The sequence below is a fragment of the Vespa mandarinia genome, chromosome 21, assembly GCF_050613455.1.
Source record: "Vespa mandarinia isolate Hongniang chromosome 21, ASM5061345v1, whole genome shotgun sequence".
NCBI lineage: Eukaryota > Metazoa > Arthropoda > Insecta > Hymenoptera > Vespidae > Vespa > Vespa mandarinia.
The window spans coordinates 3,031,497-3,051,572 of NC_140830.1; the positions used below are offsets into that span (position 1 = coordinate 3,031,497).

At 30.2% G+C, this 20,076-nt stretch overlaps 1 protein-coding gene across 29 annotated transcripts in view; it reads right to left on the bottom strand.

Moving 5' to 3' along the window:
* shot (dystonin-like protein short stop) overlaps nt 1-20,076 on the bottom strand; it is a 117,483-nt gene that overhangs the window by 65,166 nt on the left and 32,241 nt on the right. For 16 of the 29 annotated variants that reach the window (XR_004838850.2, XR_014983433.1, XM_085663282.1 and 13 more), the window contains exons 1-4: nt 17,131-17,270; nt 15,745-16,628; nt 9,211-9,272; nt 1,324-1,383 (exon numbers count right to left, since the gene is read on the bottom strand). Coding sequence is in view for 27 of the 29 variants with exons in the window: in XM_085663282.1 (XP_085519408.1) it covers nt 1,324-1,383; nt 9,211-9,272; nt 15,745-16,156 (534 nt within the window). In the remaining 2 variants the exon portion in view is untranslated. Of the gene's footprint in view, nt 1-1,323; nt 1,384-9,210; nt 9,273-15,744; nt 16,637-17,130; nt 17,271-20,076 lie in introns of those variants that run through there. The other 13 variants (XM_035871862.2, XM_035871850.2, XM_035871852.2 and 10 more) reach the window with 7 other exon arrangements.

Consider the following 20,076-nt stretch of genomic DNA (forward strand, 5'->3'; position numbering starts at 1 on the left):
TCAAATATAACAAATACAATTCCAATGATTATAAACGGATCAATTAATTGAAATATATTGTACATCTAATTTTTATTACGTATAATAAATTAAACAGTAATTAATTTAAAAATAATTCGATTTACAAGACTAATGATAAATGATTATTCTAAATATTAGTCATGTTTTGTTTATATATGACTCCTCTCTTCCTCTCTCTCTCTCTCTTTCTCTCTCTTACTCCATTGATACTAATCAATCGTTTTTACTTATCATCTTGTCTTATCTAAAAATATTATTTACACATCGGACTCGAAACTATTTATTAAACCATAAAAACAGATTCATTTGAAATGATCACTCGCATATATATATATATATATATATATCATCAAAATAAATCGTACGAAATAAAAAAGATATAATAAATAAATTGTATTTATAAATAATTCATTTGATAAATTACATATAAATTAAGATCATGGATACACATTATGTATAATTGTGCTGTGTATTGTGCCGTGTGTTGAAACGTATATTGAAAAAAACCGTGCTAAGGTGAAATTACGTGCGTTATCGTGCAATTATATAAACAACGAACGAGATTAGGATAATAAAAGAAAGATCTCATACACGAATTAAATAAAATATTATAAACATTCAAAGAACAAAGTTCAATAGCGTTCATGATTATAAATTTAATATATTATTAAATCAAGCACAAATGGAATGATTAAGAATTCGCTTTAAAATCATGCATACAATGAATAAATATTAAAAAAAAAAAAAAAAAAAAACAGGCAATCGTGAGGACGTATACGTGATATAGACGTATAAAATAAATGTTTATTATAATAAAGTTATAAGCGAGGAGTTTGGAAATTGCCATGCGCTGACAGCAGCAACGATTTTCAAATGAATTAATTTGTTTAGTACAAATGATTTATGTATCATTTAACGATTAATATACCAGACTTTTGTTTCTATAAAATTATTCAGATAAATTTGTGAATAATTTTAATGGAAAATGAACATTAAACCGATATGAATAGCTTTCTGCAAAACTAGTTTGTAATAAATAAAAGAGACATAATCGATAAGAAGATAAAAAAAAAACCGAAGTATTTAGCATAAACGATTTTTCAAAGTTGAACTTTTAAATGCTATAAGTGATAAGGTTCATTAAAAAAGAAAAAAAAAAAAAAAAAAAAGAAAAAGCAGGCATAACAAATTATATGCTTTGATGTTGCTATTGCTGATGTTACTGCTGCTGCTACTGCTGCTGCTGCTGCTGTTTTGCTTTGTTACAATTTTACGATCGTATGCAATAACCATGGAACTTACGGTGGGGGAGCAGCATGGTTGGTTGTTGACAAGAACGCACACGTGCAGGCACGTGTAAGTCTGAAAGAAACATGGATGAAACCAACACCGTGTTTGTGAGAAAAGTTGTGTTATAAATTGTCTATATGATATGTATGTATGATATGTATTGTATGTATATACATAAATATATATGTATATATGTCTTAATAACGTATAGGCTATTTCGATTAAAATGATGAAATAATAATTATCATAAAAATAATTTTTCAATGATCGAAACGCGCACATACATATGATGTAAACATGTATGAATTGTATATACATATGCATCTGTATATGTATGGATGTATGTATGAATATGTACATATAAGAGGAAAAGCAAGTTTCTTTTAGTGGTCCCCCTTTTATAATTTTTTATTTTTAATGTATGTGTATGTGAGTATAGCCTATCTACGTGGCATTTATATATATATATATATATATATATATATATATATATATTAATATAAAAAAGTGTGATCATTGTGGCGTGTCTTGAATAAAATAAGTCGAAGTTATCGTAAGGATGTATCCCTTACTTACCTTGACATATTTCCAATGCTGTCGTAGGTATGCATGAAAGAGATAAACATATAAAAAAAAAGGAGGAAAAAAAAGAAAAAGAAGAGGAAAAGAAAAAATCGAAGAGATTGGTGATTAAGATGATGATTAAATATTTGTTTTTAAGTTTTTTTTTTTTTTTTTTTTTTTTTTTTTTTTTTTTTTTATTATTATTATTACTTTTTAAATATCTCAAAGACGAGAATCATCGACGTGTTAAAAAGGTAAGAAGAATAGATCTCAATAAATGATCTCTTTCTTATCTCTTATCATTCGTAAAACAGAGAGATAAATTCTTGTTTGAGTATTCTCAGTAATAAAACTCGTAAAAAGAAAAAAGAAGTTATACGAGAAAAGTCTCTCTTTCTCTATCTATCTTCTATTTCGTCTTTTTGGAACGAAAGAGATGAACACATAAACAACGTCGCTTCTGTAAAAAAAAAAAAAAAAAAAAAAAACTTTTACGAAGTCCTTCCTTTGCAATGACTTTTCAGAAGTTCGATGCGTGTGGGATTGCCGCTCCAGTTCTTAACCAGATACGGGCGTTCGTTCTGCCTTCAAGCTGTACACAAAGTAATGACTGCGGGAGTGACGAAAGTCATCCATTAAAATACCGTACGACCCCGATAACGGGCTGAACCAATCACGCTTACTGGAAATTAACCAAATGCATTGCCATCGATTGACTCTATCTCTTGAAAAATCAAATCAATAGAATTTACGTAGCGTAGAACGCGCTTGCTCATCTTTATAAAAAAAAAAGAAGAAAAAAAAAAAAGAAAAAGAAAAAGAAAAAGAAAAACATGAATTCGTTTATGACAATTTTTAAGAAATATCTTATTCTTTTTCTTTTTTTGAACTAAACGATGCTACGCTAAAAATTTATCTTTATTTACCTGCATATATAATTTTGTATTTTGTATCAATTTAAAATGGCAAATAATAATAATAATAATAATAATAATAATAATAATAATAATAATAATAATAATAATAATAATAATAGTAATAATAACAATAATAAAGTTATTACATTATTATTGTCATAATAACTTTGTCTCCTAGCATTTTAAAATCCAATAAAAGAAAAAGAGACATAAAATTCAGAGCCATTTATAAACAGTATTAAAACACAAAAAAAAAATCTCCAAATAATATCCAATTCCAAATATAAACCAATTCCAAATTAGATTGTATTAAAACAAAAAAAAAAAAAAAAAAAAAAACAAACAAAAACAAAAAAGAAATTGCTGATATAAGAGACAAAAAGGAAACAGATTAGTTTATGTTTTTTGTCGATTAAAGAATTGTGGCGCCTTAACGCAATGACACACAGAACACACGGACGAATGTCACGTTAAAAGTGCACCCACTTTAAAAGGATTGCGCCACAATCTCGAGTTGTCCCCACCCAATCTTAAGTTCTATAGCCAACAACAAGAGCAACAGCGGCAACTGCAGCGGCAACTGCAGCAGCAATAGCAGCAGCTCACACCGGTAGGAGGTAACGAAATGAGCAAGGATCAAGTGGGCGCGGGAGAAGGTTTCCGAATAAGGTCAGACTCGCGAGATCGAACGTGGGCGCGAACACGATGGCGAATCGAACAGTCCAAGACTGGAAATTCAGCCTACTTGCAATCTCGTAACACAAAGAGAAAAACATTAGAATTATTTATCCTAATATTTATTTATATATCTTTATAGAAATTTTTTTCTTTTTCTTCCTAAATTTTAATAATCAATTTTTCATTCGCATTTAAATCCACAAATTTTACTCAAATCAATGTCTCAGTATCAATGTCAAAATGTCCTTTATTTTTATTTAACTGCATGATCATCTGCATGATTAAAGGAAAAGAGAGAGAAAGATCAGAAAATTTTTTAAATGACAATTTTTATTACGAATTCAATGAATTTTTAATTTGAATTAAAATATTAATTTCTTTTTTTTTTTCTTTTTTTAGTATTTCTCGATCGAGCATCATTCAATTCTAAAATTAAAAATTACATGTAACCTTTTTCCCATTAGACGAATCAAATGATTAGAAATTAATTGAAGATAACTATTATCGTTTTAACGATATATTTTTTCTTACTGATTTCTCTGTAAACTAGCGATAATTCACACATCGTTACCTACCAGTTATACAATGATGAAAATAAACCGATGACGGTATTAACGACACGCTTTAAGTTTTACCAACGATGAACAAACAAGAAGTGATAAAAAGATTGCGTATTACGAACGGTAAACCTAAGTGATTTAACGGATGAGACTAAGATTATGTGAAAATTTCTACTGTTACTAGCATTTACAAGCTTTTTCTTTTGTTCCTTTTTTTTCCCGCCATTACATGTAATAAATCGCATTAATAAGATTGAACGTCAAAATTGATATTCTTTTATATCAAATTATTTGTTACGAAGTTTTCTCTCTCTTTTTTTTTCTTTTTTTTATTACTTTACTTTTTTTTTCTTCTTTTTTTTTTTTTTTTTTTTTTTTTTTTAATATTTAATATTCTCGAGTAGCTACAATAGGATATTGTCTCTATTCTTTAAATTAATATTCGATAGGTACAAAGCAATTCAATCTATCCATATAAAGTATACTATCGATACATATACGTGTTCTGTAATATGATAGATTATTGCAATCAAGTATACTATATCAAACATTGGAATGTAAGGATAACGAGATTTATGTTAAATATAACTACGAGATACTCATTCTAAGTAATCAAAGTATTTTAAAACTCAGAAGGACGATCACAATTTAATCACAATATCATAATGAATCATCCGATTTGAAATGAAATAAAACTATTTGAAAAAGAAGAAGAAGAAGAAGAAGAAGAAGAAGAAGAAGAAGAAGAAGAAAAGATCTAAAGAATAATAATACAAAGAATCTCATTTATTCGTGAACTCCTTTAGGCAAGAAATATCATATGGAAGCTGACGTAACGAGAGACAGATACAGGAATCTTTATTATGCTACGAATTATGCAATCCATAATGCCAAGGACGAAAATGAAACAACAAAAAAAAAAAAAGAAAAAAAGAAAGAAAAAGAACTTGAGAACGAAGAGAGCAGGAATATTAAGTTTTATATAATCACGAGATAAATAATATGAAATAAATAAAAGTATATATATTTATATATATACATATCTAAAACGATTATCTAATGCGATACATATATTTAATACGATTAAGACAGTCAACGATTAGACGAAGAAAAAAAAAATAAAAAAAAAAACGAGTAGAATACTTAGAACTATTAATTGTCATTCATGAATTCAACAACCCACCCATCTATCCAACCAATCTATCCATCCATAGATGGATAAAACTGATATTTATTCCGCATCTTTAAACCATTCAAGATACTCCAACAGAATTAGAATAGAAGAAAATATTTTCCAGGAACTACATGGCAAAAAAGAAATGCTCTGAATAAATAAATAAATAAATAAATAAATAAATAAATAAATAAATAAATATCAGTAGGAAAGAAAGTGGAGGAGGGATCCCACGAACGTCAACGATTTAAAACATACTTTCTCACGAAATTAAAGGGACGATTTTCGATATTAACTTGAACGAAGTTAAAAAGCCCCCGATATATCGATGTACTTACGTATAAAAGAATGGACAATGAGATTAGAAAGATAGAAAGAAATAAAAGAAGAAAGAGAGATAGATAGAATACGAGGGACGTTAACTCGAGGGGATTATACGTTAACGAGACAATTTCGAGATCGTATACGGTTGTGATTCGCCTTCCCTTTTTTCCCTTCCATATTATACGAGCGCATACTTTAGCTTTGGTTCGAATAAAACATTGTTACTTATGCTATTGCTGTTGCTGTTGCTGTTGCTGTTGTCATTGATGAGTCATTTATTTTCCTACGATAATAAAACTCACTAATTCGAAGAGATCTAAGATTTAAAGTAACATAAATACTTTCTTCGACTTTTCATCGTCCTTTATCTTCAACGATTTCCTCTCATTATGAGCTCTTTTTTCTTTTTTTTTTTTTTTTGTTTTTCTTTTCTTTTTTACTCGAAAAAATATACAACGAAGGAGATTTAAGTTACTCGAAAACACTTCGATCGTCATAGATCTTTTCATTGACTTCGTCGAACACGCAAAAAACGTTCGAATTAATGCTCGTTCTTTCTTTCCTTTATTTTTTCTTTTATTCATTTCGCGCGCAAAAAAAAAAAAAAAAAAGAGGAAAACCGCAGTTTACTGTGGTTTAATTTCGTCACATTGTTATCGCATTGATTTTATTCTCCTCGAGTTCTGTCCTGTTCGTTTCAATTCGTATAAAATTCTCCCGTCTCGTATACATACAGAGAATAGGAGAGGCAGAAGAGAGGGAGCGGGGAGGGGGAAGAGGAGGAGGAGGAGGAGGAGGTCAACGACGGACGACATTGAGACGGAAGAGAAGGACTTCATTTAATCAATGATTCCAATTGCTCATGAATATATCGTGTAATCGAATCGATCCACGTTGACAAACTTTACAATTGACATATATGATTTTTTTTCTGTTTTGCAAATTTTTTATTTTTTTATACGAGTTCTCCCATCCTCTTTTTTTCTTAAGTTTCTCTCGAAATGTTCCATTTATTTATCTCGATTTATATTAAAACAATGAAAAATAATTTCTTTTTCCTTCTCGTTCTTTCACGATTATTAATGACATATCTTTTTTCTTTCATTCAAAATGAAAGAAACAGAGAAACAGAGAAACAGAGAGAGAGAAAGAGAGAGAGAGAGAGAGAGAGAGAGAGAGAGAGAGAGAGACAGAGAGAAAAAGATGTATATACCATTTAGGGAGGAAAAAACGATTCGCAAAGAGTGATAGAAACTGGAAACGATGCGCATCTTGCTTTACGTTGGAATAGAGCTCGACCAACCTCAAGTATCTCTCTCTCTCTCTCTCTCTCTCTCTCTCTCTCTCTCTCTCTCTCTCTCTCTCTCTCTCTCTTCTCTCTGTCTCTCTTTTGCGTGTGAGAATTCACATCACGTATATATACTACCAACCGCACGTATCGAGTTATAAAGCAGGAGCGTCGTGCGAAGGAACGCGACCTCGTTCCGCTTCAGTCGTACGTAAAAAAGACAAAAATCGAAGAGAAGAACAAAAAAAAAACAAAAAAAAAAAAAAAGAAGAAGAGAAAAAATCAAAGGCGTTCCTTCGAAAAATTCCACTCCTTCGAAAATATCCTCCTCTTCGATGATACCGTTCTATCTCTCTCTCTCTCTCTCTCTCTCTCTTTCTTTCTCTATACAACAACCCTTCCTCTTTTTTCTTTTCTTTTTTCTCTATTCTTTTTACCTTACATCAGAGAAGCCTTATTTCAGTCGAAAAAGAATCACTATGTTCTCATCGGGATTTATCAAGATACACTACTGTCACATACTATAAGTATAGTGATTCACTTGGCTTTGTCTATTATGATAAAAACGAATCTTTTGAAACAATATCAGTTTATTTATCCTTTGCAATTCTAACACTTTGCTAAATATTTTCTAATATTATTCTAAATCGTTCAATTTTTTAATACACAAATATATATATATATATATATATATATATATATATATTATTTGATCGAATAGTTATCATCAATATCATCATCGTCATTCGTTAAAATGACGATCATTCAATGTGAAAAATTATTGTAATAAAAATTATGGAATAGAAATAAAAAAAAAAAAAATATATATATATATATATCTATATAAACATCGAAAGACAAGAAAGATAAGAATCGTGCGTTAAATACGTAAAGAAAGAAGAGCACAAAACGAAAAGAAAGAGACGAAATAATAAGTATCGAGTCTCTTAGTATTGTTCTCAATCGGATAGCGTGTCGCATCTTGATTTTCTTTCACTCTGTTACCGCAAGAAATAGGATGACGTCAGAAGGTCGTCATTTAAACAAAGCTGCCGCCTAAATATTACAAGCTATAAATTCTCTTTAAACTTCTGCCCCTTTAAATACTACCCAAATGGAAGATGCAAAAATCAATTAGTCCCTTTTCACGCACGAAAAGTATATATACTGGTTGGTCAACGTTTCGTGAAATTTAATGGCTCGTGTTAAAAAAAAAAAAAAAAAAAAAAAAATATATATATACACAACATAAGTGGACATATAATACCATTGTCACTTTCGAGATCAGTTGTCTTTGTCTCTCTGTCTCTTTGTAATTATTGTTAATGATGTCATCGTCGTTATACTCGTACAAGATAATATGTTATCCGATATTTTGATGTATAACTTTAAATTTACACACACACATGCATACACATATATATATACGTATGTATGTATGTATGTATGTAGAAATGAAATAAATAACGATAAGTGATAAAAAAAAAATTCATTAATATTAATCTATAGGTATTAAAATAAAAGTGTAAAATAAACATTAAAAATTTAATATAGATCGAATCTAATTACTAAATAATCAATGTAATATTGATAGATCGATATATTGAGACATATATCAATAATAAAATATTTATTTCATTCCTATATATATATATTTCTTTTTTTTTTTTTTTTTTTAACATATACCTATATTATTTAGATATTATTTAGATTACAATATTTTTTAGATCCATAACGATTCGACTTATCGAAGAAGAAATGTAAAAATATAGATCGAATCGCTTTAATAAATGAAAATATAGAATCGATCGATAAACGTTATCCACGCACGTTCTTCGTTATCTACATGTAACAATAAAATGCCGTTAACGGAACGAGGAATATAACTTTTTTTTTCTTTTTACAAAATATCGACTGAAGTACGGTACAAAATCAAAGAGTAAAAGATTTATACCTTGTGTTAGACTAATGGCATATTAGTGATAATCTTACATTATCAAAAATAAACCATTGTCTATACATACTTTTAGATAAAACAGATGTATCATTTAATTGTCAAGTATCTTGTCATAAAAAAACAAAAAAAAAAAAAAAAACAAAAACAAAAACAAAAAATATATGAGCTGCTATCTTAAAGATATACTTCAGGTATCACGATGATGTAATTCAAAAACTATAAACATTTCGTCGAGTCATTGCAATGAAAGTTTTATGATAGCTTGTCGAAATTATTTTGAAAGGTTCGACAGTTCAACAATGAGTATAATCTTCTTCTTTTTAGGAGAACAAAAAAAGAAAAAAAATAAAAAAAATAAAAAAATAAAAAAAATAAAAACACGTCGAGATTCGTCGACCGATAATTTTTTAAATGAATTTATGAACTTTGTATATTACCTTTTTCAAGTGTTTGTTCACCCATTTCGTAAAGGTCTTCTTTTGTATGGCGTCTCTTTCGTCTGTAAAAAAAAGGAGAAAGGGAGGATATACATGTGTTAATTTCAAAAAAAAAAAAAAAAAAGAACAAAACAAAACAAAACAAATTTTATATATATACACACACAAAAATAAGATATGTTGTGAGAAAAGAGAAACATATATCATTGATTAATACTTTCGGTGTCATCCTTCGAGTCGACAACTTTTTAATCTTTTGTTGTCATTACTCTGTTCAAGCTCAAAGTATGACTCATCGTTAGAAGATATTATTACGTCAAAGATAAACAACACACTGACTATTTTATCTTATCTCTATCGTTAATATTTATTCGAAGAATTCTGTGTTCCCCTTTTCTAAAGAATATTAGTAAAAAGAGGCGGGAAGAAAGAAAGAAAAAATAAAAATGAAGAAATGCATGACGACGAAAAGTGCATGCTAAATTTGTTCATTCTCTTATCAAATCCTTTTTAAGAAATATACGTATGTTATTTTCATCTCCCGTCAGATACTTCTTTCAGTACTTAAAGTACTATTATTGATAAGTATGCCCCTTTTAACTCTGAAATTTCTTCTTAAGCATGATCATTCGTAAAACAAAGAAGCTCTGTTATTACGATAGTTAACCACGTTATTTATATCTTTTATTCTTAAATGACAATTTTATTCAACAATTGACCCTAGAAGTTTATTTTTATTAACAACAATAGGACCCACGAGAGAGAAGGGGAAAAAAAATGGACTTATCTCAAGGGATAAATTTCATTTAACATAACGTAACACGATAATGTGACCCGACAAAGAGCTATTAGGTTATTATGGATCATTTGAGAATTATTCTGAGATATATTTATCTGATAGCTTAGAAATAAAGGAGGACGAAATTCATATTATAAAATATACCCTATACTCTCCAACGAATAATGTTTTCTTTTTTTCTTCGTATAAATGAAACGAAATAAATTTCTATTGTCTAATTATTTTTATACCTTTATTAGATTATATATAATATTTTTCAAATGCCTCGAGAAAGAGAAGACGTCTTGAAGTCTTGATGTCTAAGAACGAACTAAATGTGAAAGAAAGTGAACACCTCTCGTTGGGAGGTATCGTCAAGATCATAGCCAATGTTTATAAACATAAACGCACGTACGTATATACGTACGTACGTACGCCGAATGTCTGATTCATAAACTACTAAGGTCTAATCGAATCAACAATAAAAAAAAAAAAAAAAAAAAAAAAAAAAAAAAAAAATAGGAACAACATTCGACTGAATATACCAAACTTCCATTTAAACTTTACCATTAAGAAGGCATGTGTATTTCTCTCTCTTTCTCTTTCTCTCTCTCTCTCTCTCTCTTTAACAGAGGAAAGTAAATAAAGAATCTTCTCAATGTCTCAATCTGTTTTCTCGATAAATAAACTACGTCTAATGTATCTTCGAATGAATTTGTAATAAAAAAAAAAAAAGAGAGAGAAAGAGAGAGAGAGAGAGATAAAAAAAAAGAGAAAAAGAGGAAAAAAATATATACATGTAAGTATCGTTAAAACTAAGTTTTACAATCTTTTACAAATCTATCGAACTCGAATAAGTTTATTAAAATTCGTTAATGTACTTTTCAAAGAAAAAAATATATGAATATTTTTCAAGAATATTTGTTCCTGTTGAACAATATTCCATATGTATTTCTTTTTTTTCATCTTTCGAAAATTAATATTTATTGTATGCACGAATGTGTGGGTAGAAGAATATAATATTGAATGGTACTGAATTATTAAAATGACTAAATAAACTTCGATTGTACGGATAAAGAAAACGTTTGACATCTTACGTGATTTTAAATACTTTCGAACAAAATCTCAGACAGAGAAAGAAAGAGAGAGCGAGAGAGAAAGAGAGAAACATTAGTTGAGTGCTTTTGTCATTAGCCATTAAGTGAATAACTTTCTTAGGTATTCGTTAGACACTTAAACATTGCCACGAAGTATTTCTTCTTCCTTTGTTAATTTCAACGATTCCGTCATTCGTCCGTCATAGTTTTTCTTTATGTAGAAATGACTATGCGGCTGAGACTTTTAGTCTAAATTTAGTTTCGAAGAGAATGAATTTCTTTTTAATCCTTTATAAACCAATTTATCATTTTATGTAAAAACAAAAAATAAAATATATATATATATATATGCACAAAGAAAAACTTATATTTAATATATATTAATTTTAATTTGATTTTAATGTTGAATAAGAAAGAGGATGAAAATTTTTGTCTGCTTTTAAATAATTAGAATATTTGTAATTGATAATATAATTATATATTAAGTATTGATTGATCGAGATCAAGAGTTAAGAAATGATCGAGCCCGTGATGCGAATAAACGTTTAAAGACACCGACGAAGTATCCTAATATGGTTTGGTATTGCGACAAAGGATAGAGCAAAGAAAACGAAGAACGTATCATTACGAAAGTCAAATTTACTGCTCTTACATAGATATTTCCTTGATTACTGGGTGTGCCATATATGTATATACATATATACGTATACATATAATCGATCAGCTGAACAAATAATCGCTGTTCAATTAATTCGAGCTTATCGATATTCTTTGCCATTCTGTGCATGCATTTTTCAAAAACGATCATTAAGTAATTAATTATTCTTCATACAAAAAAATATATATGTTATCAATATATATATATATATATATATATATATATATATATATATATATATATATGTATGTATGCTATAATAATGTTATTTATATATATATATTTTTTTATATATATTTATATAAATATATATAAAAATATATATGCTATCTATCGAAATTGTTTCTATCTGATTTGAGAAAAAAAAAAAAAAGGAAAAGAAAAAGAGGAAAAAGAAGAAAAAAGAAACTATGACCATATTAGGTGGACACACATATATGTGCGTGCAACATAAAATGCACTTCGAAGTACATTATCGTCGGTCATAAAATTAAACCATCTTGAGTGCCGTCCTCAAACATACTTCGCGAGTTTCTCTCTTTCTTTCTTTCTCACTCTCTTTATCTAATGCAACACGAATATATTCAAGCTCGAAGAGAGAGAGAGAGAGAGAGAGAGAGAGAGAGAGAGAGAGAGAGAGAGAGAGAGAGAGAGAGAGAGAGAGAGAACACAGATAGCGGTACTTTCAAATTTAAAAGCGCTTCACCCACGAGACGCTTGGAAATATTTCAAGTGGCCATCGCTCTTGGCGATATATCTCGACTGCTATGCTATGTCAATGACTTTACCGATGGTTTCTTCTTAATTGGCATGTTTCCTTCTCGCCTCTCTTATTATACTTCACAGGCTGTACGTTTTATCTCGATTGACCGACTCGATGACGTTTTAGCGTTCACTGACACTCTACTTCTTATTCATATTTATTTGGAATCTAATCAAACGCATAGGATATTAATTAAAAAAAAAAAAAAAAAAAAAAAAAAAAAAAAAAAAAAAATGGGAAATATTTTCTTCAGATTCCAATCATCCCAAAAAGAATATTATTATTTACTTTGAAATATAATATATATTTATATATGTGTGTAAGAGTTTAATTAGTAAAAGACAATGTTGATAAAGTTGATGAATCTTTGTCGTACGTATTTTCTTGTCTCGAAAATTTTCTTTGTACTTTAATCAATTCAAATATCAATAAAATACCTAAAAGTGCTAATCTATACGTTATAATATAATCTATTAAAAATTTCTTTCTATCCGTTATAATCGTTTTAAAAATCATCATTCACTCATTAAAATGTAATATATTGGGATTTGAATTAGTAAGAAACGAGTAAGAAAGAGTAAAGTTAATAAAATGTTAATACAATTTTTCCAGATTAATTGTTTAAAAAGTAAAGACAATTAGAAAGAGAAATAGTCTTTAACTGAGAGGCTAACCCATTTTATTCAACGACCTATGAACTTCATTCATCAAGAACATTGCTGTCATCTATTCTTGTCTCATTCTAAACACGACGACGACTTATCACTAACAATGTCAAGTAGTAAGGATCATCGTACGAAATATTGTGCCTTGATGATCGTTAATAGTATGATAATAAAATTACGGTTTATTCCACTTTGCTCTTTCGCAATGTAATCTTTCGATTCTTCGAAGGCACTAATAGTTTTCAATTGCTATCTTACTTCTATCCGTTTATCTATCTATTTACTTATCTATATTTTCATCTCGATAATTATAAACCTTTCTGCAATATCTATCTATCTTTCTATCCATCAAACGAAATTGATAATTTATTTGCTTTTCTTTTTTTATTCTTCTATGCAAATCATTAATAAACAAATCAAAGATTCACTCTCTCTCTCTCTCTTTCTCTCTCCCCCCCCTCTCTTTTGCTCTCTATCCTCGACACATGTAATTAAACGTATATTTATTATTATCACATCGTCGAGATACGTCAAGTAGTCTAGCAAAGGAGGAATGTTGGCTTCGATCCCAATCAAGATCGAAAGTATTGCATCCTGACTTTGGCCTTTCGATGTATCGTACTACGGCATCCTATTCCGAATACTTTAGGCAAACCCTTTTCCCTACCATACTGCCCTCCCTCCCTCCCTCTCTCTCTCTCTCACTCTCAGCTTTTATCTCGATCTTTTTCTCTCTCATTCTCTTTCTCTCTCGTTGAAATTAAACGAACCCATTTACTTCGTTGACATTCAACTTAGGGTCAAGGCACAGATCTATCGATTCGAAAATGTCGAACGTGATCGATCAAATATTACTTGTCTTTTGTCTTTCTCAAAGCTGTAAAATTGTTAATAAATCATTAAGAAGAAAAAAAAAAAATAAGAGAAAGAAAGTAAAGAACAAAACAGATTTTCAAGATGAGGAGAGTCCTTAAATTTAAACAGCCCGATACTTTCCAGATACAGCAGATAACTTCGATCGAAAGATTAATTTCTTTTTCGAATAAATCTACAAGTCAAATTATTATATATTGTCTGCTTGATATTATCGATTGGAAAGTATCAAGATTATAGAGGAGGACGGAGGACGAGAGCTTGAGCAATCGACAGCTTGACCAGGAAAAAAAAGTAGTGTCATTATCAGAATCGCATTGACAAAAGGGAAAACAAAATTAATAATAATAATAATAATAATAATAATAATAATAATAATAATAATAACAACCTATCCTTTCTTATCTCCCCTCCCCAGAGAAAAAGAAAATTAATTAATTAATTAATTAAATAATTATGTAAATTAGTTAACGTAACGTATCTCTCAATGAAAACGATCACAATCGCAATTATATAAGATACTTTGTAATAAGCTCATAGATCTAAGTATCTCACGTTACGTATTTGCGTTCCAGTGGTAATGAGACGGGGAAAGGAAAAAAGGATGACGAGGTTTGAGGATCGGAGGGAGAGGAGGAGGGGGAAGGTGGGGGGGGGAGAAATACTCGCGTGGGTGATCGATCGTTCGATCTCTGGTCAAGCTATCGTTCGAAAATCCTAATAAATGCTGGATAAATCTTCGTGGAAGCTCGAATTCAGGTAACAGTATGATAATGAATAAAAAGGAAGGAAAAAGAAGGAAAAGAAAAAAAAGAATAGAAAAAAAAAAGTTTCTAGAAAAATGATGATCACCTAAATGATACTATTTATAGATTTACGATCATTTCTACTAAATGATAATGACCGTGTAAGGATGTACATATATGGAATTTCTCTGACGAATACTCATTGAAATCGCAATGATTACGTGTACGTTAAAGAATTCCTTCTCATTTGATTATTACGCGTCATAGGGATACGTAGAGTAAAAATATTTAAGTTATTTGAAGAAGAAAAAAAGAAAAAGAAAAAAAAAAAAAATCTCGTGCAAAGTTACGATTAGTTGAACGGGATAGGAGTGCGTGTTAAAAAAAAAAAAAAAAGAAATAAATAAAACTTGACAAATGTATGTCCTGCGTGTGCTTCGAAGTTAAAAGTATACGAGAATGAATGATCGATAACATTTCTTATATCGATTGAAAATTGTGTTAATCGTTAATTGAAACAATATATTATTCACACGCACCCACGCACGCACATAATTGAAACTCAACAAATGAAACTAAAACAATATATCTATAACGATTAATTAAGCGAAATCAAAAACAGATCTGAACAATGATTTGAAATGAAACGAGACGAAACATGATATTAATTATCAGGGAATTGGTTATATGGATTTGAACTGAAGAAAATAAAATGAGACTTGCTAACGATGGGAATATAGGAGGATAGAGTATAGCAGGGAATGACTTAAAAATGTTAATGAGGAAACAAGGAAAAAAAAAAAAAACGAGAAGAAAAAAAAAGAAAAAGAAAAACGAGATGGCGTAAAAAAAAAAGAAAAAAAGAAAATATTATTAGAAGAAGTCGGGAAAGTGAGTTACGAGCTTTCATCGAAAATGTCCAGCATCACATGCTCAAGAATCTCGGCCACCTACCATGCGCCTCGATGAACATCGCCCAGCAGCCCCAGAATGCAGCTTGGGTGCTGCTGGATCGTTGTTCCTCGAGTACGTCCACCACCACCACTTCCTCCTCCTCCTCCTCTCCCTCCTCGTCATCATCATCATCATTGTCCACCTCTACCACCCCATTCTCTTTCTCTTTCTCTTCCTCCTCCTCATCTTGATCCTCCTCTTGCTCATCCCCCATCATTTCTATCTCTTCTGAAGCACGTTTCTTCTCGCAAACCGTATACAACGACGTTGAGTATCCGTTTCCGTTCTGACCTTTGAACTTGGAGAGACTCTCCTCGTAGCCATGCTGTGACCTCTGCTCACGGTGATGTTCGGCGACGGTGTCAGCTGGATCGAAGCCCAACCTCTCCTTGTAGTAAGCTTGAGTCGACATCTTTTGACTTCCTTTGATCTTTCACCGACTTTTATTATCTCCTATTTTTCTTTGTCCGTTTGTTTGTTTGTTTGTTCGTTGGTTTACTTGTTTGTTTTTCTTCTTTCTCCTCTTGCTTATTCCCTAAGAGATATTTCAAACTGTCCTTTCGACACGCTTTTAAATGCGCATCTTTAACACTTTCTAGTTCACCATTAATCAGTTTTATTTTTCTTTTCTTTTCAATTCTTTTCTTTTTGTTTTTTTCTTTTTTTTTTTTGTCACACTTCATACACTTGCATATTTGTTTCGAATACACTGAATCTTTTCTTTGTCCGAACACCACACATTGATAATTATTTTACTCGAAGATTGTTCGATTTTGACGACCACGTTCAATCACGATTTTTATTCCCCCTCCTCTCTCTCTCACTCTCTCTCTCTCTTTCTTTCTCGTTCGATTATGTTCGTTCGTTCGATCGAAGGACACCGTCTACAATATCGTTTTATTTTATTAATAAATTTTAATTTCATTTAAATATCGATGACGAATCGTACGTTCTCTATTTAAAGATACGCGACTGCAATGTAGATCTATTTTAGGTCGAATGATATCAAACGAAGATCATAAAGTTCTATGATATGTAAAATTGGTTTTAAAAAAAACGAGGTCACCTGTAAGGATAATTTGGGGAGAGAGGGGCGAAACGAGAGGGCGAAGGTCGGATCTCACCCTAGTTTCTACGAGCGATCGATAATTTCCCATCCGACGAAAAAGAAAGAGAAGCGTAGAATATCAGAGAAAGGTGAGAATTAAAAGGAAGAAAAACAAAAAAGAAAAAAAATACCAAAACAGAAGAACGGCACAAAATAATTTTTGTCGAATTGAACGAGGAAAAAAAAGCTGAAGAATAAAAAAAAAAAAAAAAAAAAAGAAAAAAAGAAAAATGAAAAATGAAAAGGAAAGAAATAGAAATAGAAGAATAAAATCGTACCAATCGTTGATCGATCGATCAATCGATCAATCAAATGGCAATCTTGAAAGAGTAGAAGAGACAATTCGAAGCAAAGCTCTGCTAGCAAACGACCGTTCGTGAGACGCGTGGACACGAGACTGTGAAGGAAGTCTCGACGATCGAGGATCGGTACCCGAGTGAACGCGAGCGCTCACGTTCGCTTTATCCGCGCATATGGTATCCCCGCATATGGTAATCGTGAATCGGCACTCGTAACTGTAGCGTGGGTGTCGTGTCCTCTGAAAACGACCCACGGAATCGATTTCATGCTTTACAAAATCGATTGGTATGAATATAAAAAAAAAAAAAAAAAAATCATTTCCTTCTCCTTCTCTTTTAATTATAAAAATTACTAGACAAAAAATTGTTTTCTTCATCGAGTGTATTTCCTCCTCTTTTGTTTCTGTTTTTTTTTTTTTTTTTTTTTTTTTTTTTTTTTTTTTTTTTTTTTTTTTAATAATTAATAAATGATTACGTCGGCTAATGAGTTCGATTTAAATGTCCTAATGAAAATTGTATAAAGTTATAAGAATATATATATATATATATAAATAATATTTATATAAGATAGAGAAACTACGTGACTAGTCTAAATCTTTGTACCTATTATCGACGTATTAAAAAAAAAAAAAAAAATAAATAAATAAATAAATAAATAAATAAATAAATAAAATTCGTCCAGTTATACGAAATAAATGTCGTGAAAGGAGAAAAAAGAATAATAATAATAATAAAAAAAAAAGAATGTAGAAAAAAAAATATTATGGCTCGTACGATCGACTAGAATTTCTTATCAGCATCGCGTTTTAAAATAAATGATATTCATCGTTAAATATACATGAGTCTCAAATCTAACTGAAATTACATACATATACCAACTGATTTTATAATTTATATAGACGGGACCAAAACCGGTGCAAAACTTGAAGCGACCTGATCGAGAAACGACTACGCTCGTCGAGTTTGTGGGCGCGATTATCGAGTCTGCATTACGTCACGTTTGGTTCCGGACCGAAGAGTACAGGACACGAAGGTACAGAGATCAATTCAGCACCTGCTAACTTCCTACGTAGCTAACTGCAAAGAGATACCTTGCTTTTTAAGATCAATTTATCAGCGCAAAACGCGTTCCACGATCATTAACCGATTTTATTTATAGAGAGTTTGCAAGGTGTTCACTATTATCCAATGATTGATAGTCTCTCTCTCTCTCTCTCTCACTCACTTTCCGTCTCTATCTGTTCATGTACAAAGCCAAAAGAAAATATCTGACAAAATGATAATACGTACTAAATGATCGATAACATAAATGATAATAATGATCGATGGTATTATTTTCACATTAAAAATAAATTATCTAACACGTTCGTTGATATATTGTAAAATAAAACAGCTGATTCGATATCATTCAATTAACAATAAATTATATTTAATTATGGTATAATTGTTCATTGAGAAAACAAAAAAGAAAAGGAAAAAAATCATCAACTGATTGGACCAGTAAATTTACGAGGGGGAAAAAAAAAGAACAACTATATCTACCAATTATCTAACTTATTCTTAGAAAAATGAAACCGATTCAATTTATGAAACTTCATCATCATCATCATCATCATCATCGTCGCAGTTCCTAAAAAGAGAGGAAGCTTTATGAACGCAATTAATCCGATAATAATCATCCTCAGAATCATGAACGTTTTCTTCATATCCTCACGAAATCATTCTGTGTCTTTATAAGTCCATTCATGAAGACTGAGCAAGGTGACTCATTTCTTTCTCTTTCTCTCTCCAGTGTTAGTCATACCTTGTGAACGTGTATATATATATATATGTGTGTGTGTGTGTGTGTGTGTACTTTACTTAGTGTAAACAACGACGCTTTACGATAAAAGATTATACTTGGGTAGGTCGAAATGTTTTGACCTTAAAAAAACAATGAAAGGAGAATGTTCAACATAAGAAATTGAAAATTATACTCGTTAAAAATAAATCTCTCGAAAAAAATTATAATATCTTCCGTTTCGACATGTTCCACGGCAATTTCAATGCATTATGTATATTTGAAAATAAATTTTTCAATACGACTGTTTTAGTTTTCAAGTAGAAACAGCGAAAGTAGGACGGTTCGATAATAACGAGTACGAAACTACATACATGCATACATACATACATACATACATACATACATACATACATACATACATACATACATACATATATATTTATATATATATATATATATATATATATATATATATATATATATGTATATAAGTAGCTGTGCACGAAAGAGATCCAAGTTGAAACGAAGCGAGAATAATAATCTCGCTATTACGATCGAGACTTTCTCGGCAGGTTTACGTAATCTTAATCGAACGAAGATCGCTCGCACGATTGACGATAGTTGTGCTCTTTTTTCTTTTCTCTCTTTTTTTTTTGTTTTGTTTTATTTTGTCTCTATCTTCTTATCTTTTTATTGTTTTTTTTCTCTGTCTTTCTTTTTTTTTTTGTTTTCTTTTTCCTTACAAGAAAACATTATCAAATAAGTCCCGACAATTATACGTAAACGAGCTTGCGACGTAGACTTTCGAAATGATTTCTGCATTTCCTGGTATTGTGAACCGGAAATGGTAATAGCCGCAAGAACGTCCGCTCCATTATATTCCTTAACGTTTATAATACCATCTAAAAATTTTCTACCCATAGGATTTCGCTTCGTTCATTGAATTAAAATATTACGAAATATTATTTCAATTTTTTTCAAGGACATTCGAATGAGATAATAATTTTCTACGATATAATAATTTTATCGCCATTTTCTCTTTTGTTTTCTTCGTACTTTATTTCACCTCCTTCGAGATATCTCTTAAAAGTACGAATGAAATTTAAAAATCGTTCCAAAGTCTAATTCGTTTCGTATCTAAA